Raw genomic sequence first — 23,714 nt, forward strand, 5'->3', positions numbered from 1 at the left:
AAACCATCAGCCCCCTCTTCACAATCCCCATTCTGGGATGGATCTTTCGATTAAAAATAGACTAACGAAGCAAATCCTCCTACCCAAAACCCTAGTGAGTTCAGCTTTCTCTGCATCACTAGCAGCCCTTCTAAGTGGAAGGATAAATCATCGTCAACAGCATCCTCATTTTCAATATGCATCCTGTCTTTTCCAAGACACCAGCTGTGCTGATGAATGTACAACATGAAGTAATTCTACCTCTTAGCAATCCGACTTGCCATTTCCCCATTCTCATTATGGGCAAAGACAAACTCTTGTCCTGCCACGCTTTGTGATTCTCTCCTGAAGACTCACAGGGCTATGTTACATTGCAGAGAAAATTTAGGCCCTACCTATCTAAAATGAGCACATAATTTTTTAGAATCTCTCTTTAGTTACCTGAATAGACTTTCTGTTATCACCTGGAAAATCTTTGAAATAAAACACCAAATTCCAGAATAAAGGAAAGTAATGTAACAGTACCCGTTTCTCTTCAGGAGGGAGTTTACTCCACTCATTGCCCAGCATCCTGGTGATTTCTGGGAATGGAACTTCTGGCCTCTTTGCTCGAAGTTGCTCCCTCCGCTCATTCATGAACCGCACGTAACCTGTTAGGGGAGATTTAGGAGCATTGCTATCCCTTAAGGGTTTCTTCCTCTTTCGCCCTTTGGACCAGCCTCCTCTCTTAGTTCTTTGCTACAAAGACAGAGAGAGGAAAGTTCAGTGTGAGACATCAGTTCCTTTAAAGCTGGAGGGAAGAACAACAACAGGTGGCCTCTGAGATGTTGTCAGACTCCCATCACCCATAAGCCCCAGGCAGCAGAGCCAATGGTCAGGGGTGTTGTAATTTGGGAGTCCAGCAACATCTGGAGGGCCATGGATCCCTGCTCCAGGTTTAAACCTACATTAGCATCTCAAATGCTTTTATAATTCACACACAGCTTCAGTAAACATCCCTGGTACTCTTTTTCAACAATCAAATTATGGTTCAGCCCAGCAGGCATGATCAGCAAAGTTGTTAAGTAATGGAGAAGGGGCATGGTGAGGATCAGATAAGAGTGTAAGGGTTAAATTTGGGCAGAATCAGCTTTCACTGGTAAAGCCAAAATAAAAAATTCTTAAGAATTGTAGATATTTAAACACACAACCCAAAAAAAAGTTTTCAAAAAATTACTCCAGGGTAGCCATGTTGGTCTCCTGCAGCTAAAAAAACAAAAACAAACAAACAAACAAACAAAACTTGTGGCACCTTAAAGACTAAAAAATGTCAAAATAAATAAACCAAGACTGATATGGTTTGAAAGTCCCGATGAAAAGTTAGGAAGAGATAAAATAGAAGATTTGGGGATAAGCAACACTCAAAAGTACATACGAAATGTACCAAGGTTTTAAAGAAAGACAAAGCTGCCAGAAAATCATCTGCAGTTTTAATAAATAAATTAATAAATTTAAAACTGGGAATCCACAGCAATATTTCTCAAACGGTAGGCTGGGATGTGCCCATGGGTCTTGAGCCACTTTCAGGTGGGTCCCTGTGCCTCCTCACTTGCCTGCCCCCACCCACTAGCTGTGCCAAGGCCTTTTGGATGGGCAAGCGTCCTTGCATGCTGAGTAAAGGAGGCCAGGAGATACAGAAGTGTGTGTGTGGGGGGGAGGTCTCCCTCCTCTGAGGGGAAAGGGCACAAGAGGTGTTGAAGGTACTTAGAAACAGACATAAAAGTTTAATATTTATTATTGTTATTATAATTATTAAAGAAACAAACAGAGAATAAAAAGAAATCTCTTATAAGAGAAGAAGAGAATGTAAAAGGACCAGGAAGGAGGAATGAAAGAAACTGGAGTGGGGGTTGGCAGGGGGGTGGGGTGAAGTACATGTTGGCTGTAAAAAGAGAATGGGGCAAGAAATTACAGGAGATGAGTAAAAATACTTTGTGGGAAGTAGGGGAGGAGGAACTAAAACAAAAAAGCCTTCTGCACCCAAAGCCTCTGGATCCACAAATTATGCCTGAATTGAGGAGGATGCCACAATATCCCCAGAGCAAAGAATTTAGCAAGTTTAGAAAAAATGGTGTTGGGTGTTACCAGCTGATATTTGAGAAGCTTCTCATGGGTTATCTCTGTGCAACCTCACAGTTTGTACAGACCTGATGAGGGTGCCTGGGAACTGTCCCCTGCATGTCAACAGGTGGGTGCAGCTCCCATCGCCCTGTTGAATGGGGGGGGGGGCTCTCTGTGTTTCAACGGCTTATTTCCACCCCACCAGGCTAGGACCACCTCAGCCGTGTTTGCCCCCCCCCCCCCGGGCTTCCTGAGCTTTACTTAAGCTGGCGTTACTTGTGCCAGCTTCCTAGGATTGCTGTAGTTCTATACTGTCAATCACTCATTCAAGGAAGGATGAGGAATGACAGCATAACCTGTTTCACTGCAGGTGTTATCCGTTTACAGAGGAGAGGAATGCTAATCAAATTCCAAATAATCAACTCTCTTGTTTTATTTTTTAAAGATCTGAATGGATAGAGAATTTAGGTGGAGGAAGACGACTTCTTCTAATTTCTGTTTACCTCCTCCTCAGGCCTTGGCTCGCTATTTTCAGCTTTATTAGATGACTCATTTCGCAACAGTTGACTGTGCAGCAAATCCTCTGCAAAATCTGGATTGTTGGCGGACTGGGAGGCACTTCCAGTACACGATCCTTCTGAATGATTTAGCCTGGGGGGGAAATAGGTAATCATGCAATATAGTCCCACAATTGTTAGGAAAAGGTACTTCCTATTTTACTCCCTGGGATATTTTGTGATATTGAAAATATCAAAAGTAGCTAGAAAGAAACACATATGCCAAAGAATGACAATCAGAACACTGCATGTTGCACCCGCCAGAACAATTTCTCTTGCAGTCTATACCAGTTATCAAGTATTCCAACAGAATGATATTCTAAAGCCCAAGGAAGACTAAGCAGTCATCATGCTGGAGCTTGGGATGAAAGACTGAGCTTTAACCACTAGCTCTATCTAATTCCTTGGAGCATTTATGAGGGCTTCTACCTTTAGGTGACTACCAAAAAAAAGGGCATTGTCAAAGGCAAAGCATCCCCTTAGGAAGCGGCCAGTGGCCATGGCTCATATACACTATCGTCTTAAAAACTATGCAGGTTTATCTCACCAATACTAAGGAAATCTACCTCAGCTGATCAACACCACCCCTTTGGGTGCAGTTTATTTCAGGTATGATGTTTAATTTAAGAATATGCACCACATGAAAACCACCTCTCCAACATACAAAGGGAAATTCTAAGTGTTTTTCCAAACAAGTATCAATAAGTCACTGAAGATAGAGTTTAGAAGTGGGTGTTTTAAACCAAAGCAAAAGAAAAATATTCAGCAAATTGCCATTGTAGGTCCTATAGTGGACTATGTATGCATGACCCAAAACTATAGGAGCAGTTGCTTACCCTGATGGAACAACATCATTACTCTCCTTTGAGCCATCATCTTCTGGAAAATTTGACGAGGGAGATGAAGTGGTCATTGGGTTCTCCATTACTGTTGCAACAGAAAACTGTAGAAGCATATTTCACATTAGTATTACTTTAATATACCAGTTTGTCATCTGGCAAGCAGACTTGCAGTGTAATCTTAAATGTTTCTTCCCAAGTACTGTCCAGCAACTCGAGCAACATTTGCTTCTAAGGACAATTGTTAAGCTGCAGAACCCCAATTCAATCCAACCTCCCAAGTGGGATATTACTAGCTGAGGCCAAGATATCCCCATCCAGGAATGGCAGTAGCTGATGGTACATCCATAACTGAAAAGAGGCCCTCTGTTTCACTGAGGCCACTTGGCCCTCAAGTGACAGAGCATGGGAGAATTCTATGCACATGGTCCTTTAAGGAGAGTGTGACCCTATCTTCAGCAAGTTACCTTCCTACTTCCCAGATTTGGGAACCATCAAGCCTCAAGACTTAAATTTTCTCGAGATTCAGTTTCAGTTTATTGGCAGTCACTCGACTCTCACTACCTCAAGATCCGGATCCAACACCTGCACAGCATCCCCTGATGCAGGTGGCAAGGAGAAACAGAGCTGCAGTGTCATCTTCGTAGTGATGACACCTCACCCTGAGCCTCCAGTTGAGAGCTCCCAAGAGCTTTGTACAAATGTTAGAAAGCACAGGAAACAAGATCGAACAGTGTGTGACTGTGCAGCATAACTGCCATGCCAGGGACGCGGGTGGCGCTGTGGTCTAAACCACTGAGCCTCTGGGGCTTGCAGATCGGAAGATCGGCAGTTTGAATCCCCACGATAGGGTGAGTTCAAAAGCAGCTGCACTCTGGTTTCCATCGTGGTATTCCTTTGCACCAGTAGCGGTTTAGTCATGCTGGCCACATGACCTGGCTTCCTCGGCCAGCAGCCCACAGTCACCTTTGATTGGACTTAACTATCCAGGGGTCCTTTGCCTAATGACCATGCAACTGAGCAAGTGCCCTGCCCCTGCTAGAAATAAAATACATTTCCAATTCAAAAGTCATTTATTTTATCCTGCATCCACCATAGCAAGCTTGTAAATACAAATCTGGATCCTGCTTCTACCTTACAGTCAGATAAACACCCCCCCTTTAAATTCCTCATCAGCTTAGAGCTACTGTCATCTCTGCTGGCACTCAAGCCACACTCAGAGTTGAACCTTCTGGCAACTTGGAAACATTTTGAGGATCTAAAATGACAGCAAAAAAAGTAAAGAGGAAATGGCTAATAAAACAATTCACACCTATTTTATAGCAATTCTTTTAAAGAAAAATGTATCTACAGCAATTGCAGTCTGAGAAGAAGTGTTAGGCAGAATATGAGTGCCACAATGACATTTACAGATAGCCTTCTGCTCTGTTCATTTCAGGCACAATCTAACGGCAATGACACCTACCCAAGCCTGAGACAGATGAAGGGGATGCCTTGCAAGCACATTCTGATGTATCTGCCCTCCATGCTGGCTTTGAAGATTTATTTCTATGCTGCAAGAAAATGCACTTTGTGGCTTTCCAACTGTTCAAATTTTGCTATATTATTACACATATATGTATGTAAGAGACAGACAGCTTAGGCTATAGTTTATGATGAATGCCTCTCTTTGGATGCACAACCAAGGTATTCTTTGAAATAAGCCTTCCATTAATGCCCAGACCAGCAGATCAATGGAAGGTCTAGGTGGAACAGATGATCCACATCAATCTTGCTGCCTCCAGGGAGAGATGCTATACTAGCCATTTGCATTTTAGAGAAGAGTGATGTAAGGGGTGTCAGTTCTACTAACCAAGGACATAATTTGCAATGGATGTAAGGAAGCAACCAGTTTCCCAAGGGAGGCAACACAAACACTTACAAAGCTGTCTGTAGGTATGATTCATAGTCTGAGAGCAAAAATGATGGACACTATTAGGGGTGTTGTCAATTTTTTTAGCTGATCCTTTAACTGCTTTATCCTTGCATGTCAAGGATGGGGAATCTATTGGACTACAACTCCCATTATCCCTGACCACTGGCCATGCTGGCTAGGGCTGATAGGAGTTGGAGGGCCACAGGTTTCCCATCCCAACTGTGCACCACACTGCCATTAGAGATAGGAGCAAAGCATGTATGCATTGCAGACATTGTCAAACACAGGAGAAGAACCTAAGCTCTTAAATACAATTCCTCAACTTACACAATTTATTAATATTTTGGTTGAAACATGGATCATTACACTAAAAAATGAAACTTGGATTTTTGTAACATGGAGAGTTTGGGCTTGTTTTCATACAATCCAATTTGCCCATCTATGGGGGAAGATCTTCATTGTTCTGAAGAGCAAAGCTTTATACTGTACTCTCCTATGCAAAGGAACCATAGAGCAGACTTTTGTAGGAGAGGCTCCAATGAAGTCAAAAAGCATCTTTAAAATGCCATCCTTCACAATAGGAAGATATTTATTTATCTCACACAAATACAGTTTAGATGAACATGGCACAATGGCTTGGCATTCTGCCCCTTGTGTTCCACAATGGCACACCTCTTTTGTTTTACATCTGGGGCTCAGTCAGTGTCAAAGTTCCAACCTGGCTTTCAGTCTTGTAGAGGAAGCAGCTGGACATCAGCTTTAACACCACCCAAAACAGACCATATAAACACAGGAAGCTAGAAGGACACAAACTTCTTTCTTACTTTAAAGCTTTGTTTTATTCAATCCATATGGCTGGACACTGAAAGTCAAGTCTCAGAAGTAGAGGTCAAATATCTGTGAGCATGCAGAGGTTATTAAACTATCCCAACAGGCAAGAAGGGAGAGGAGGAAGCAAGTTCCCACTGGAACTGGAAATGGATAAAAACGTGCACAGGATGCCGTGTCAGGGGCTGATCTGCTAGCCTCAGGACCTCCAAATCCCACAGCTGTGCTGACAATAATCCTTTCATCACTGCCAAGTAGACTTCAGAGTTCCAAAGCTGTAAGATGGCTCACAGAAATTCAAAAGTAGGTAGGACATAGTTATGCATTTATGCTTTGGTAGGACATTTATGCATATTCTTTTGGTTGGAAAGTCTTGTTAATGGGTTAGTCCCAGCCAGATCCTTCCTTCCTTCCTGTATACCATACTTTTGTCAGGATGAGAAAAATATTGAGCTGGATTCCAAAAGGAAGTAGCACCTTTGCCCTTCCAACCTCTGGTACAGCAGGAAGCCGCAGGTACAAATAGAAACTTGAACATTTATAGAAACCACTGTGTTAATAAATGAGGATCTATACTAATAAAGTGCAAGTGTCTCTGCGTCCAGTCCCTGTGTCCGTGGGATTGCGCTACTGCGCATGTGCCCCACGGACAGCCGTTGGGACTTGGAACGCAGAGACTTTGGGCGGCCGGGCAAAACTGTTGAAGCGGTGGGTGTGCGCGGGCACACGGCGGGTGCGCGCTCGCGTGGACGTACTTCAAAGCGGAAGCGGCCGTTACAAGTGGCGGCGGGCGAGCAGTCTGTTTTTAAAAATGTTTCACCACATATGTTCTAGCGCCCGTTAATTTAACGGGTTTAAAGCACTAGTTTAAAATAAAAGGTTACTTGACGATCCCCAACTTTTAAATCAATATTAGCATGTGCCACCCCAAATTGACAATATCATAATTCAAAATATTTAAAGAATTCATAGGGAGTCTGCTGCAGGGTCAGCACTAGCTGATAAAATGCAGCATTTGACTCTTGGCTTTTCAATAGATATTGCTGTGATATAAAGCTAGAAAAACAAGCAACTTATGGAAAGGAGCATATGATCCAAAGCTCTGGGTCCAGTGTCATAGCCACAATTTAGCAAATCAGCATCAGTGTATGTGTGCGCACTGTTCCCAAGACAGTTCACAACAAAGAAGCAGTAAATACAAATTAAAGCTCAGAACTTTAAAAGGGCTGGAAGAACAAAAATAGAGCAGATTGGCAAGGAAAGGATAAAAAGTAGGCCTCTCTGGACTTCCGGCGGCGACGACATCGCGGAGCGGTCGTGGGTTGCCTCGGCTGCGAGGCGACCCAGTCTGTCCCGGGGGTTGGAGCCCCGCTACCGCAAAGCGGGGCTCCGATGGGGTGCGGGAAGAGCGTCCCGCACCCTGGGCTCCCCGGCTATGCCCACTATGGCTCCGAACCCTTCCCTCGCTCCCCCTGTAAAGGGGGAGTGGGGGTGAAGGGAAAACGGAGCCGGGCTTCAGGGGACATGCCCCAACCGGGACGCGAAGCGGCGGTTGCCCCCGCAATGAGCGTTAACGTTCTACCTGTCAAAGTTGGAGTTTAAGAATCCCGGTGTCGTGAGTATTGGATTGGATCTGTTTTTGTGCTTTGTTGACGACCTGGGGGACATTTGGAAAGGGAGCCTGCCTTTTTCCCCTCGGGAGATAGAAAATAACCAGCTTAAGAGACTGCTGTTACAGCGATGGCTACAAAGTATTTAAAATTTGACAAGTGAGACTTTTGGATTTCCCTTTGGGGATTAAACAGGAGGACAGTATCTCTTTTTAAAATTTTCGATTCTTGCGCCCTGGATTCAGGGAAAATGGCCGTGAAAGACTTGGACTGAATGGAAAGTTACTGGCAAGATGGAGAAGTCTGAGAACCGAAACTGCAATTTGACACCTATGCCCGCTTCTGCCATGCTCGGCTTTGTTTTTGACTTGGTTATGAACTGTGAAAGGACCCATGAAGAAAGGATTATTTTATTGAGACTGGAACTGCTCAACCGAAAATTGGAAATATTGAACTGTCATATGTCAAAAAAGCTATATCCCACAGAGGAGACTGTACAGGAAATGGCGGTATTGGAGGAGAGCCTTGGCACAGAACTGAAGGGGCTGATTGAACAACAGGATGAAAAGGTATGGCTACTCCGGAGTAATGGATCGTCTTTTGGGGGTGGCAGACCCAGGACGGAGAAAATTGTTATATCTAACTCCCAAGGTGAGAGCTTGGGAGCGAAGGTGAGAACTTTATGTTTATGTCTACAAATAAAAGAAGAATGTGATGATGAACCGGAGAGGCTGGGAGAAAAGGTGCGCACCCTGATGTTCTATGCAAGGACTATTTTGGATTTAGTCTGGATCTGTGGTTATGTAAAGAAAAAGGATACTTCGAGGAGCAGCTCTGGAGCAAGACGACCAAAGAAAATGGACAGAAGGGGGATAGGGTGAACGATATTAAGGTATAAAGGCAAAGAATGTATTATGGTAACCTGAAACCGGTGTGTCAAGACTTTAAGCTTTTAGAGAAAGAAAAGAGGTATTTTAAATTTTTGTTATTAACAGCAGTTATAGTGAATGAAGATATTTGTTATGATGCATATTGAAAATAAGGGGATAAGAACTAGAATCTTGTGTGGAATTAATATGAAGTTATAACATGTTTTGATTTATGTTAAGTTAAGAATGGGAAAATATTGTTTATTACGAAACAGGATTTGTTAAAAAGAAGCTTTTGAATTTTAATTTTTAGGTATTTGGATTTTTTAAGATTATGATGGTATAAGATGTTATTAAAGTAATATTTGGGATTGGAACCGAAGGTGAAAAGGCAGGGGAAGTCTGTACCAAGATTCGACCAAGATTTTTTTTTTTTTTTTACAGCATAAGAAGAAGAATTATTGGTATTTGTGTATATGTTTACTTCTAGTTGGGGGTGGGTTAATGTGGGTGTTATATTTGTATGTTGTTTGTTGTAAAACCAATAAATTCTTATTAAAAAAAAAAAAAAAAGTAGGCCTCTCTGGGGTTCCATAAATGGAGCACCATCAAATCCCTCTCTCTAGTCATTCCCTACCTTATGTCAGATGGCAGAGGCACCTAGAGGGGAGCTATAAATTTGCTGACATCAATACAGGTAGATGTGGGAACTCAGTCAGAAAAGCATGAGACTCTTATCAGGGTGATGAGTTCAAGCCCCATGTTTGGCAAAGCATTCCTGCATTGTGGGGGGTTGGACTGGATTGCCCTTGTGGTTCCTTCCAACTCTACAATTCTATGATTCAGGTATTCCTTCAGATACCCAGTCAAAAGTGTATACAAGATTTGAATCAGGCCACAATTTCATGGTTTGGGAAACACATGCCTTAGTCCCAGGTGCTGTTATAGGCTCTCCAAGTCATGTTCAGGGTCTGTCTAAGTCCAATTCCTTCCTTCCGCCACCCACAATTCACTACTTGGAATTTTGTTTTCGATTTGACAGAAATGGATGAAATTTAAAGGCTATTACCTCCATAGTGGATTGTTGTTGTCGTTTAGTCGTGTCCGACTCTTCGTGACCCCATGGACCAGAGCACGCCAGGCACTCCTGTCTTCCACTGCCTCCCGCAGTTTGCTCAAACTCAAGTTAGTAGCTTCGAGAACACTGCCATAGTGGATTAGTTAAAGGTAAAGGGTCCAGTCGTGTCTGGCTCTGGGGTTGCGGCGCTCATCTCACGTTACTGGCTGAGGGAGCCAGCAAACAGCTTCTGGATCATGTGGCCAGCATGACAAAGCCACTTCTGGCAAACCAGAGCAGCGCACAGAAACACCATAGTGGATTACATTTGCCAAATTACAGGAAAATAGGTTCAGGGGCATTGTTTGTTTGTTGTTGTTTTTAGGAACCATCTATATCTTCTTTACTTTGGGATAGAGTACAAGCAAGGTTGCCCATTTTGGCAACTCCATCTCCCCCCACCTGCTGAACCTATGGTCACTTGTGGGACTTCCAGACCAGGACCTGCCTGCAGCTGAACACGTAGGGCAGGGACCAGGAGCCTGGGCAAGCAGGCAGCACTGAAAGCATGCCAGCTAGGTGTGTTGGGACAGCTCTTATAAAGCCTGCCTGCCCTGGAGGCAGGGTGCCCCAGCGGTGCCACCACTGAAGTGGTGAAACAAGGCATGGGCCAACCCCCTTGTGCTTGTTGTTGTTGTTCAGTCGTTCAGTCGTGTCCGACTCTTCGTGACCCCATGGACCAGAGCACGCCAGGCACGCCTATCCTTCACCCCTTGTGCTACAATTATGGTTTTAACAGGAATGAGTTTTTAACTTGGATGGGTGTTTTATTTGGTGTGGGGGGATGTTTTAAAGTGTTTTTAAATGTTATAAGTTAATTTGGATTTTGTATCTTTATTTGTGGGCCAAGGTATCATTTACGGGCTTTTGTTGGGAAATGTCATTGGTTTGTATACATTAGTATTGTTAAGTGTTTTAATTATTTTAATTATTACAGTCATACCTTGGGTTACGATAGCTGCGGGTTGCGTTTTATCGTGTTGCGAACGTGGCAAACCCGGAAGTGTTTCGCCGCACGAGCATGCGCGGAAGCGAAATATCGCGCTATCGCCGCTCAGGTTACGAACTTTTCGGGGTGCAAACAGCACCCCAGAACGGATCGGGTCCGTAACCAGAGGTACCACTGTATTATGTTTTTAGTACTTTTTACATTGTACTTTGTCCTACGAGCATAGGGCAGTATTATTATTATTATTATTATTATTATTATTATTATTATTATTATTATTATATCCTGCCATTTCCAAAGTGCCACAAAATGTTGCTTGGATTCCTGGATGTGATCTCTACATTCCTAGTAACACACACTGTCCTTGGCTACTGACCTATTTTTGTTCATAAGAGTTTCAGTAACGTTTGATTACCTGGTTCTGATCCTTTTTGCAGACTGAGACAGATGGCAGCCACCAATCCTAGCCTTAGGCCTCTGTTCAAGCCCCAAACCATGCAATAAATGTCTACAATTCCACAGCTACAAAGAAAATGTTTTGCAGAAAAAATATGTGCACCATACCTATTTTTTAAAACCTGAAGATGCCATATAAATTCATGAGCCTGGAAATACTAATATTGGAAGATTTTAAAAGCAAGACTTCTATATTACCAGTGGATTAAGCTGAGTGGAGATCAGTAAAGCCATGTATCAGGATGATGAAAGGAAGAGTGAAATGCAAAAAGCTGCCACTAAATAAAAATGAAAAAATGAAAATAATAATCTGTAAATCATTAGTAGCGTCCACCCTCAAACTGCTCTGTGTAACTTACATTTTACACCCCCTTCCCCCCAAAAATTCTTTAAATACAATAAAGCCCCGCCAGAAATATTCTATTGTGGCTACAATGGTGTTCCCAGCTACTGCCCGTAAAAAGATGACAAACCAACCCACACAAAACCACCAGAGAGGTTACAGTTCAACACTTTGCATCCTATTATCATTGCTTAGCAGCCACTCAACACAGTCTCCAGTTCTCTCCTTCCTTTCCCCTGGAACAAAATCTGGCCAACTATGGAGTGGTAGTAGCCCTGGTATGCAGATGGGAAATATACTTCCATGCAGAAGCACATGCATATATATAGGCTTAGCGCCTAGAAAGTACAGAACTGGAAATTTGTCTGCTCATTTCCAAAATGTGGCAAGTCTAGTCAGAACCAATTAAACTCATGCTTCACTTACTAAAAAAGAAAAAAAAAAGCTTGAAATGGGGCATAGCTCAGCACACCCTTTGAAAGTAAGAAAAAGATCTAGATAATTTATTTTATAAAGGGGCTGTGTGAGCGCTTGGCCCACAAACTCCTGGCATGAGAACAAATTAATGGGCACTTTGCAATTTTATTGTATGAAATTTATGTATTAAATTAAGATTTTAAGTAAGCCCAGAAGTGTTTACCTGTTGGCTGCAGAAGAGGGACTCCCTAACACACATCTGTGACCACCACAGAAATGAAAGATGCTTGCCTCTTAGGCGGCTAGTAGGGAAGGGCAGCTGAGGGATGGGCCAGCAATGAAACCAAGTAGACAGAGAAGGAATTGAGCAATTCTTCCTCCTTTGCTAGCTCACTCACTTCTCTACATGGAATACCTGGTCACCTAGGGCTATTGGATGAGTTTCAATACAAGGCTGTATTAAATCACAACTTTAAAATGCCCAACTATTTATTTTTAGATTTGGGCTATTTTGCATTGTCATAATGGCATGCTCCTTCTACTATGAAACTCAAAAGACAACAAGCTTTCTGGCTCTGTGCCTGGTGGGAAATGGAAGTAGGTTCTGCTTAAAAGATAAATAAAATTGGGGGGGGGGGGGGTGTTTTCATTACTTCTGGTATCCACAACAGTACTAAGGTTAAACATGCAAAAAGCATCTCTCTTGGGGAGCACATCTAGCTAGCAACCAGAAGGCCATTTATGGAAACAGTTCAGCAGCTGGAAATTGAAATGATAGTTGTGCCTCTACTTTCAATGGCAAAAATGTACCTACCGTAGGTACAGAGCTCAGATATACATATTTCCTAAAAATCTGGAGGCATTGTTATCGACCGGTTTGGCTGTACGCCACACAGTCCAGTCTAGCTCTCAGCTTCTATAGCTGCCAGCAACATATGCCAACATGCCTGCTTCCCAAAGCCAATGCAACACCTTGTGCAAATGGAGCATCCCTTTATCAGCCCATGAGCACACGGTTTATCAAGTCTTCTTTCCAAGTCTCTCTGTACATGGCAGATTACAAGGCATCTTAACATTCTACGCAGGCAGCATATCTATGGACACTCCACCTACAGAGGAAGGGAGGCAGAACAATGCCCCTTTGGTTTCCAACAAAGATGTGGTGCTGTGTTAAACTGGGCACACAAGACAGCCATAGTACACAGTCACCTCATACTTGCAGCAAAAATCAGCCATACGTACAGGATGGACCAGGCTCCAAACGCACAGATCCTGATAATGCTGACAAGCCACACAGTTTGGACTGGCTTTATGTACTGGGATTAACACAAAAACAGGGCCTGGCAGGAAAATCTTTTTGCTTTGCAAAGATACACAAAGTCCTCAGCAGCTCTATCTCACACTACTCGAGAGATTTTTGTTTGCAGGCAGAGATGTGATATCCTTCTGAGCTCCCATATTTAATTCTGCTCTTCCTTGGGGCTTTTGGCTTTAAATCTTTAGAAGGATTTCAGCAGCCACTTACCATCTGACATACATGCATCACCTTCAAAGATGTTATAGAAGCTCTGTGCAATTTTAATTAAGGCCAGAAAAATATCTAATGCAAGCGTTCTTCCTTTCTTCATTTTACTCATCAAAACCACTACAGCCCATTTTGATATTTCTTCAAAGAGCCTGAATTTGCCTGCCAATGCAATATATGCCCAAATGATTTGGCTGGGCTCTATGCCTTAAGTGTTTTTCACAAATCAAAACAAGGTCTCTAAAGCATTTCCGGTGGCCCATTTTCACAAACTGTCAGCACTATTCTCACCAAACAGGGAGGTGTTTTCCTGCCCCCCTTCATAATCCTCACTCAAGAATAAAGCGTTAGGATTTGATATTTATTATTAATATACTGTCATCAATGGGCATCTACATTTTCAATTGTGATTGGATTATGTTTTCAGCTTAACTAACTCACCCCACCCACCCTCCCCCCTCTTTCCTTCCCAACCTAATACTGCATGCAACAAATGAAACTGATCCATAGAATGTCTCACAACAAATAAAACTGATCTGTAGAAAAAACAACAACAAGGCTTCCGGGTTCTCCGCGGATCGGAAAGGAGCGCGGGTTAGCTCTCAGGAGGTAACCCGAGTTTTGCAGGGATAAGGGGTTTGTTAAAGGCTAAAAACAAACACCCAAACACAGGACGATAAAGTTCTGGAGGCATAGATACGGCGGCGTCCAAAGAAGGTTCCCCAGCTCGGATACCGGACTCGCTTTGAAGAGTCTGGAGGGAGCCGGGTTGAGCCGCGGACGCACGGATTTAAACTAACCTGCAAAGCGCTGCCTCGAACTCCACGAAAAAGCGGAGAGACCTTCCGGAAAAAAGAAAAGAACTCCCGAAGGTCTGCAACATCAGATAAAGAGATTAAAATACAGAGAGAGAAAAGACACGGGGAGTTAGTAAAGAGTGTGGAAAGAAAGGAAACCCTTCGGGCGCTGCGGGAGAAAATGGCGCGGGGCGTAGAGCTTTGAGAAGGAGGAACTGCTGAGTAAGTGAGACAAAGTAGCTGAGAGGTGGTAACGCTGAAACAAAGAGACAGACTGAAAGAGGAAGTTTCGCTTCGCTGGGAAAAGCCGAAAGGTACTGTAACGAACTTTAATGAACGGGAATGCTGTTTTTATGTTGCTGACAAAGAACTGGCGAGATATTGGGCTATAAGAAAGAGACTCTGACTTTGAACCTTGAAACTTTGGAGAAACTCGAATTGTGGAACTTCCATAGGGTGAGGGTTGCGAAAGACTGAGAACGCAAAAAAGGGTGGGGGGAAAATCCTGTTTGGTTCACTAGAAGCTGTACATCTTGTCAAGAAGTCGCTGTGATTAAGAAACATTGTGTGAGAGAGAGAGATACTAAAGACCTTACGCTGAATTATTAACGCACCAGATTGAACTGAGGGGGGTAACAAAAAGACCTAGAGACGACCCAACATCGACCTACAACCTAGAGACGATCCAACTTCGACCCACCACGGGAAAAGTGGAAAGAGGAAGAGCCAAGCGGAGGAGGGGGTTATTAGAGGCGGCAGAAGGAGAAATAGAAACTCTGCAGACTGTGGGGTACGAAACCTAGACTCTGGGGATAAGAAAGGAAAAGGGGGAGAACTGATAAAGAATATAAAAGATAATACACAATGTACAAGGTATAATATATAATTGAACATATAATTGTATTAATTATACCAAATGTATTAGTGGAAGGTTAAGTTGGTGTGTAAAGGGAAGAAAAAACATTATTGGTAAGGCAGTGGAAAAAGCGACCTCTAGTGATCAAGGGGAGTATAACACACATAAAATGGCACATAAGGTTACAAAAATAACAACACCAATGGAAAGAAGGTCTTCTAAGGCGGAAATAGAAGGGGAAGGGGATCTGGCCAAGATATTATCTGAAATAAGGGAATTAAGGAGAGAAATGAAAGAAAGTGAAAAAAGTATTGGGGAAAAATTGACGGAAATTGTGACAGAATTCTCAAGCCAAATGAAAGATTTAAGCAGTAAAGTACAGTCAGTGGAAGAACAAACTAAGAAAGTTCAAAAAGAAGTCAGGGAGAACAGGAAAGAAGGAGAGAAATTTAAGGCAGAAATGGAGAAATGGGAAAAAATACAAGAATCAACTTTGGACAATATTGCACTGTTGGAAATGAATCAAAAAATACAAAATGTGAAAATTAGAGGTTTAACAGAAGAGGCAGGGGAGAATTTAAGAGGGAAAATTGTTGAAGAAATAGCTAAACTGCTTGATTGGAAAATGGAAGAGGTGGATAATCAGATTATCAAGGTTTTTAGGATTAGGCCTAACCCAACTCAGGGAAGAGCAAAGAAATACTCAGGAGACTGCTTAGTAACCCTCAACTCTATGGAAGTAAGAAATGAAATTCTAAGGAAAGGGAGAGAGACAAAGTGGATAGTAAATGGGAAACAAATAGTAGTGTTTAAAGATATCCCGAAAAGGTTCTTGCACAAAAGGAATCTTTATAAAGGATTGACTAAGATATTGACGGCAAATAAGATAAGATTCAGGTGGGAATATCCAGAGGGAGTGTCTTTCTTTTATAAAGACAAAAAATTTAAGATTGACTCTATCTTGGAAATAAAGAAATTCGGAAGGAGATATAAGGAATTAGGAAAGATAGAAGGAGTTGAATTGGAGTCAGGTGAATCGGAGTCAGAAGGTGAAAACGAGATACAAGAACAAGAGATTAAAGAGATAGCCTCATAAAGATCTCGCATCTTTTTCTTTATAGAGATAATTAAAGTGAAATAAAAATTTATTTAATTAAACGAACAAAATGGTGGTTAAAATAATTTCGTGGAATGTGAATGGCATGAATGATAAAAATAAGAGAAATAAAATTGGACATGTATTGGAAAAACAAAAGGCAGACATAATATGTCTGCAAGAAACTCATGTGATAAAAAAACATAATAGAGTCCTTAAAAACAAAAAATTGGGAAATGAATTTATATCCTCGGATACTCAGAAAAAGAGAGGGGTGGTGATATACGTTAAAAATAAATATGAAACGAAGCAAATCTTTAAAGACAAAGAAGGAAGAATTTTAGGACTGCAAGTTCAAATTGAAGAGGAAAAAATAATAGTCGTAGGAATCTACGCACCAAATGATAATAAGGTGGAATTCTATAAGAAACTAGATGAAATATTAAATGATTATATTGACTGTAAAATTATACTGATGGGGGACTTCAATGGAGTACCATCTTTGGAAATGGATAGATCAGAGAAAAAGAGAATGAATCAAGGGAAACTGCCAATGATATTCGAATTGATAGCAGAAAAGAACGGTTTAATTGACATATGGAGATGGAAAAACCCAACGGTGAAAGAATTTTCATTTTATTCAGATGCAAATAGAAGTTGGAGCAGAATCGACCATATATGGACAACGAAAGATTTAACAACCAGAGTTAATAGAGTAGAAATATTACCAAAAACTCTGTCGGATCATAGGGCAGTATGCATGGAGTGGGAGACTAAACGGAAGAAAAACTTTAGGTGGAGAATGAATGAAACTATATTAGATGATGAAAAGATCCTAACAAAAGTGAAAGAACAACTAAATACATATTTTGAATGTAATTTAAATAAAGGAACTGACATAAATGTAGTATGGGATGCCAGTAAGGCAGTAATAAGAGGTTATCTCATCCAGCAGAGTTCAATCAAGAAGAGAGAAAGAGATAAATACAAAGAAAACATATTGAAGAAAATAAAGGAAGCAGAAAATCAATTGGTTAAAAAACCGGAAGATACAGAAATAAAACAGAAATATAAGCTACTATTAGCACAAATGGAGGGACTAATAAACCAGGAGGTAGAGTGGAAAATGAATATACTGAAATTAAAGAATTTTGAATCTGCTAATAAAACCGGAAGATGGTTAGCTTGGCAGTTGAAGAAGAGAAGGGAGGCAACTACGATAAATAAAATCATTCAAAATAATGAGACATTGGACAAACAAGGAAAGATAAAGAACGCATTCCTGGAATTCTACAAAGAATTATACAAAGCACCAAAAGAGGATGAAGAGAAAATAAAAAAATACCTGGGAAAACATAAATTAAAGGAAATATCACAACAACAGGTAGATATGCTAGAAAAACCTATAACAGAAGAAGAAATCTTAAATGCAATTAAAAGTGGAGAAAATGGAAAAGCGCCCGGGCCCGACGGACTACCTATCAAATATTATAAAAAATTGAGTGAGCAGATAATGGCACCATTGAAGGAAGTAATATGGAATGTAGAGAAGACAGGTCGGATACCTAAGACATGGGAAGAAGCCCATATTACTTTGATTCATAAACAAGGATCGGAACAAACAAACGTTAAAAATTATAGGCCGATATCCTTATTAAATTGCGACTATAAAATATTTACAAATATATTAGCACAAAGATTGAAACTGGTGCTGAAAGATCAAATACAGATGGACCAAAGAGGCTTCCTACCGGGTCGACAGCTAAGAGATAATATGAGGAATATTCTTAATATAATTGAATATTTGGATGAAAAAATAGACAAACAGGCAGCCCTGATATTTTTAGACGCGGAGAAAGCGTTTGATAACGTTTCATGGAGTTTTATGAAGGAAAATCTGAAGATGATGGGTATTGGAAAGAACTTCATGAAGTGTATAGAGGCGATATATAGAGATCAAAACGCAAAAATTATAGTAAACGATGAAACTACTCAAAATTTTAAAATATCGAAAGGAACAAGGCAGGGCTGCCCATTATCACCTTTATTATTTATAACAACTGTAGAAGTCTTGCTTCAAAAAATAAGAAAAAATGAAGCCATAATAGGCATCAAACAAGGCTATAGAGAATACAAACTTAAGGCTTATGCAGATGATATAGTCTTAACATTACAAGATCCGCAACACTCATTAAAGGAAGCGTTAAAAGAAGTTGAAGAGTTCGGGGCCCTGGCAGGGTTGAAATTAAATAAAACAAAGACAAACATGATAGTGAAGAATATGAATGAAGAACAAAAAGACCAATTGGAAAAACAAACAGGAATAAAAGTGGTGAAGAAAGTGAAATATCTAGGCATTTGGCTGACAGCAAGAAATCGTGATTTATATAAGGATAATTATTTAACGACGTGGAAGGAGATTACAAAAAACTTGGAAATTTGGGAAAAACTTAAATTGTCATGGTTGGGGAGGATAGCCACAGTTAAAATGATGATCCTGCCTAAAATGCTTTTCCTCTTTCAAACTATACCAATTGTGATGGGTCAAAATCAGTTTAAAGAATGGCAGAAAACAATCTCCAGATTCATATGGCAGTGCAAAAAGCCCAGAATAAAATTTAAAATTATGACAGATAAAAAAGAAAGAGGAGGCTTTGCACTGCCAGATCTCAAGATTTATTATGAATCAGCCTGTCTTGTATGGATAAGAGAATGGCTTAAGCTAGGAAACTCAGATTTATTAGATCTGGAAGGCTTCTCAAATAGATTCGGGTGGCACGCATACCTATGGTATGATAAAATTAAAGCACACAAAGGTTTCTTAAACCATACAATAAGGAAATCATTATTTTTAGTTTGGAACAAATATAAAGAATGGTTTGAGAGAAAAACACCAAGATGGTTGTCACCTCAAGAAGCCTTTACAATAAAAAAAACCAATACTGAGGGAAAATGGATCACATATAGAGACATATTAATAGGTGATAAGAAAGAACTGAATATAAGACCGTATGAAGAGATTAAAGACAGGCTGCAAGGATGGTTGGAATACTGTCAACTGCATAGTGTTTTCCAAAAAGATAAGAAAGAAAGAGGATTTGATCAGGAGGAGACACTGTTAGACAAAATAGTGATGGGAAATGACTCCAAGATCTTGTCTAAAATATATGAATTTTTATTAGAATGGAATACCAAGGATGAAGAGATAAAAAGTGTCATGATTAGATGGGCAATGGACCTAGGCCACAATATTGAATTTGAAAAGTGGTATAAACTGTGGAACATAAGACTGAAATTTACAGCATCAGTACAGTTGAAAGAAAACATATATAAGATGATATATAGATGGTACATCACCCCAACTAAACTGTACAAAATGTATAAATCAGGAAATAAAAAATGCTGGAAATGTGGGTTGAAGGAGGGAAACTTCATCCACATGTGGTGGAATTGTATTAAAGTGAAACAATATTGGGAAGAAATTTACAATGAACTAAAAAAGATCTATAGATATTCATTCAAAAAACTGCCCGAGGCATTCTTGTTGGGTATGGTAGGAGAGGATGTAGAAAAAGAGGATGTGACTCTATTTATGTACGCAACAACAGGTGCGAGAATCTTATTGGCACAAGTTTGGAAGCAACAACAAATGCCAACTGTAGATGAATGGAGACAAAAAATGGTGAGCTATATGGAAACAGCAAAATTGACAGTGAAAATTCGGCAAACAGGAAGTGGAACATATGAAAAAGAATGGGGAAAATTTCTATTATATTTGAATAGAATATGTGGAATCTGAAATAGTAATTGGAATCTCATTGCTTGATTTAGAACACTTTATTGAGTTGGAAATATATAAGAATATAAAGAGGAAAAGATGAGGACAAAGTTGAAAATAATTAAGAACATATGATAAAAACAATAAAGAGGTTTGAAACCGCAAGAACTGAACAAAGAAAGAATAAAACAGAGGAAGAAGGGGGGAAGCCGGAGGGGAAAGAAAGGGGGAAGAATAGGGAGGGGTTCAGTAATGACAGATTTGTATTGTAAGAAGAATGGAACTTATAGGAGGTAAAAAAGAATATAAGGATGATATACGACACAAATATATGGAATGAAATATAAACTATGGAATAACAATGTAAATATAATTGACGAGTTCTATGTTTGTATGTTAAAGTAAAAATTAATAAAAAAGTATGATTTTTAAAAAAGAAAAAAGACAATGCACGTGCTTTTGTAAACTAAGAAATCTTTAATAAAAATTATTTTCTTGGGGGGGGGGAACCATCCCACTTGCATACTCATCATACATCCATAATTCAAAATGTTTCTATTCCTTGTGACTTGAAAATGACCAAACACAGAAATCCATTTATTTTTTTCACATTGCTTAAATGTGTCTACAGCTGCGTTTGAGTGTCATGCCAAACCCCAGTTTAGTGCAAATTGCATGAATTATAATGAGCTGCGGCAAGCATCAGGTTCATGAGCTTTTTCCTCTCTTGTGTGGGCAGGAGGAGTTCACATGGTTTTACTTCTGCTTTTTGCTAAACCATGGTTTGCTGTTTCATGAAACTGATGACTTATTTAAAACAAAGTAAACCTGAAACTATTATGCAAACCATAATTAATCTTAGCCTTTTTGTCAGTTTGGATGAAGCAACAAACCATAGTTAAACAAAAGTGGAAACTTCTGAAGTAACCTCCTGGCCATGTGGGAGGAGAAGGGAAAGGGAAGAGCATGAGCCCAAAGTTTGCTGTGGCTTACTCACAGCACACAAAACTAATGTCAATCATCATGTCCAGATGCAGCATATCAATATTTTCAAAAAAATATTTCCGTCTTTGTAAGTCCAACTATTTCAAGATTAAGACTATATTGCAGAATTCAACCAGCAACAGTTGATACCCAATATGCTCATGAGAATTATATAGGCAAATCCCCACTGATGTGGGGGTTCTATTCTGGAACCCCCCCCCCCCGTGTGTGTGAGTGTGTGTAAAAGTGAAATGTGTGTAAGTGGGGAGCACCCTGGAAAGTCTTTGAGCTCTTCCTTGAGCTCTGGGGAGGATCTCCTCATGAGCCACAAGGACTTTCCAGCTCTCTCCCGCCACTTCCAGGTTCCCAGCACTGCATGTGTGCACGGTTGTGCGCAAACAGATCACATGCAAGTGGAGGAGCTGCCTGGATGCATCTTTTGGGTCACAATATTCTCATTCACCTTTCCATGCTGAACAAGCTGCCTGATCTTGCTCTGTGGGCCCCCAAAAGTATAGCCAGGCACTGGCTTTACGTAAATTTTCATTAGTATGCTATAAGCACAGCCCTTTAAAAGACCTGCAGTCATGACTGTCTGACTCTGCTGCTAAAGAAAACCAAGAGTATCACCAGATTTTCTGCCAGCTACATATATACCAGAGAGAGCTGGTGCCCAGATTGATATTTAAGATGAGCGATATGTAACAAAAAGGAACAACCGGGAAGATGGCAGCAAGGAGGAGTTGAGATAATTGTTCTGGCTTCCTTCACCTTCCCTTCCCTTTCTAGGAATTCCTTCTTGCAGAAAATTACTGTATAAACATTGAATTTTACAACTGAAAACATTCCAAAACAATTATTTAGGAGATACACAAAATATGCCCTAAGTTATTTTTATGGTACACAAAGGAACTTAAATATCTCTCATTTGGATTCAGAAAGTTTCTACAGCAAACCCTTTCTACCATTAGAGAAACAGAGCGCTAATGAAAGATTGATCATGAGATAGGCAATCAATTTGCATGTTGAATTTCTGTTCATCTTTTACAGTTGGTTATTTGATTTTAGCTTGTGTGACTTTTATTTATAATCCTCGTATTTCAAGCTAAAAAAACCCCCAAAGGTCTCTATTGTACTAACAGTAAATAGAGTTTACTATATTTTAAGTGAGATATACTGTGGCTCCTGCTTTAAATATTAAAAAAGTACCTGTCGTTTATTTATAGCAGGCTTCTCCAATCCGGCACCCTCCATATGTTTTGGACTACTGTTTTCATCTTCCCTGACTATTGGCCATGCTGGCAGAAACTGATGAGAGCTGATGTCAACCAACTTCTGAAGGGAACTAGGTTGGGAAAGGGTGGTCTAAACCTTACTTTTCAGCCAGGATTGGCTTCCAGAGCGTCTTACAACAATTCATTCTATCATAAAGATACCCTTAATATCCTAACTTGTATGGCATTGGAGTTTGACAGTTTCATGTTCTCTTTAGGAGGAGGGGGGCACGAGGGGCTACATATGGACTCAGGGCAAAGATGCCAACACAGAGAAGCAGCTCTTCTCTGCCTTCTTTTCAACTGCCTTTTTCAATCGCCACTCACTGCTGTGCTCCAATCTCTGCCCAAATGTGGCAATTAAGGTGAGAGATCTTCCTACTTCTGTTCAACTGGTCCAGCCTTCTGCAGAGGGGCGGGGGGGGGGGAGGCCAGGGGGCTGAGCAGGGATGTGGCTTTAACACCTGCATCCTCTTGCAGAAGAGGGCTACTGAGCAGTTTGTGTTCTGGTTTGTCTCTATGGCTCACTACTGAAATAAAATTTACATGCAAAAATGTATTACAAGAACTTTAGTCTAGAAACACAAATGTCTTTTTGTGCGTTGATACTTTTTTTTTGGGGGGGGGGGACGAGCCTTCCAGGTCAAGCTGTCCCAGACTGGCCCAGACTATCATGTGGCTGACCCAGGGAAAAAGAGCATCAGTCATGGCTGGAAAACAGAACAGTCTACACTTCCGATTGCAACCTGTGCAAACATGAAGGGTGTCATGCACTTTTTTTCCTCCTTAATAAAAAATAAAGTACCTTGCGAAGCACCAGACCCTGGCTTTAGAATCCCGTTTCCAAGCAACTGCACACTCTGGTACATGCGACAGAATTTCTAGGCAGAGCTTGTTCATTAAAAGGGTGGGAGGATGCAAGCTTTGCACTACTGCCAAAACTGAATGTCACAGCAGCATTAGCCAAACTGTTTTTTGCCTAAGGCTGCATGGGGGGGGGGGTTAGAAAAAGAAGAGACAGCAACAGGCATGACTGCAGCCCGTATGTTTAAAATCAGGCCAAATATATTTACGGAATAATCTGTGTAATAAGCCACTCTTCTGCTTCCTCCCTCCACTACCTCCCTCAAAAGTGAATATTTACAGTGAGTCACTTGGAAAATGGAACACTCAGTGCTAGCAGACAGACTAAAAAGACATACATGGAAGTACAGACTATTTGGCTGAGCTCAAAAACCCTTTGGGTAGGCAGGAAGAACTTCTTTCCTATATGCATGTTCTCTTCCTGAAACCTCGGCTCTTTCTTTTTTCTTTCTGGCATACCAAAGAGCTCTGAACTGGGAACAGGTACAAAAATATGCTTCCCTCTATAGAAAGGCATTATTCTTATTTTTATGAATGGCTTGAAAGTGTAGGCTTTCTGAG

At 40.8% G+C, this 23,714-nt stretch overlaps 1 protein-coding gene across 5 annotated transcripts in view; it reads right to left on the bottom strand.

Moving 5' to 3' along the window:
• HMG20A (high mobility group 20A) overlaps positions 1-23,714 on the bottom strand; it is a 65,184-nt gene that overhangs the window by 18,446 nt on the left and 23,024 nt on the right. For 2 of the 5 annotated variants that reach the window (XM_033160925.1, XM_033160922.1), the window contains exons 2-4: positions 3,473-3,579; positions 2,583-2,730; positions 505-717 (exon numbers count right to left, since the gene is read on the bottom strand). In XM_033160925.1, the coding sequence (XP_033016816.1) occupies positions 505-717; positions 2,583-2,730; positions 3,473-3,561 (450 nt within the window). In that variant the 5' untranslated portion in view covers positions 3,562-3,579. Of the gene's footprint in view, positions 1-504; positions 718-2,582; positions 2,731-3,472; positions 3,580-4,940; positions 5,029-23,714 lie in introns of those variants that run through there. The other 3 variants (XM_033160923.1, XM_033160926.1, XM_033160927.1) reach the window with 3 other exon arrangements.

This window comes from Lacerta agilis, chromosome 9 (assembly GCF_009819535.1).
Source record: "Lacerta agilis isolate rLacAgi1 chromosome 9, rLacAgi1.pri, whole genome shotgun sequence".
Lineage (NCBI taxonomy): Eukaryota > Metazoa > Chordata > Lepidosauria > Squamata > Lacertidae > Lacerta > Lacerta agilis.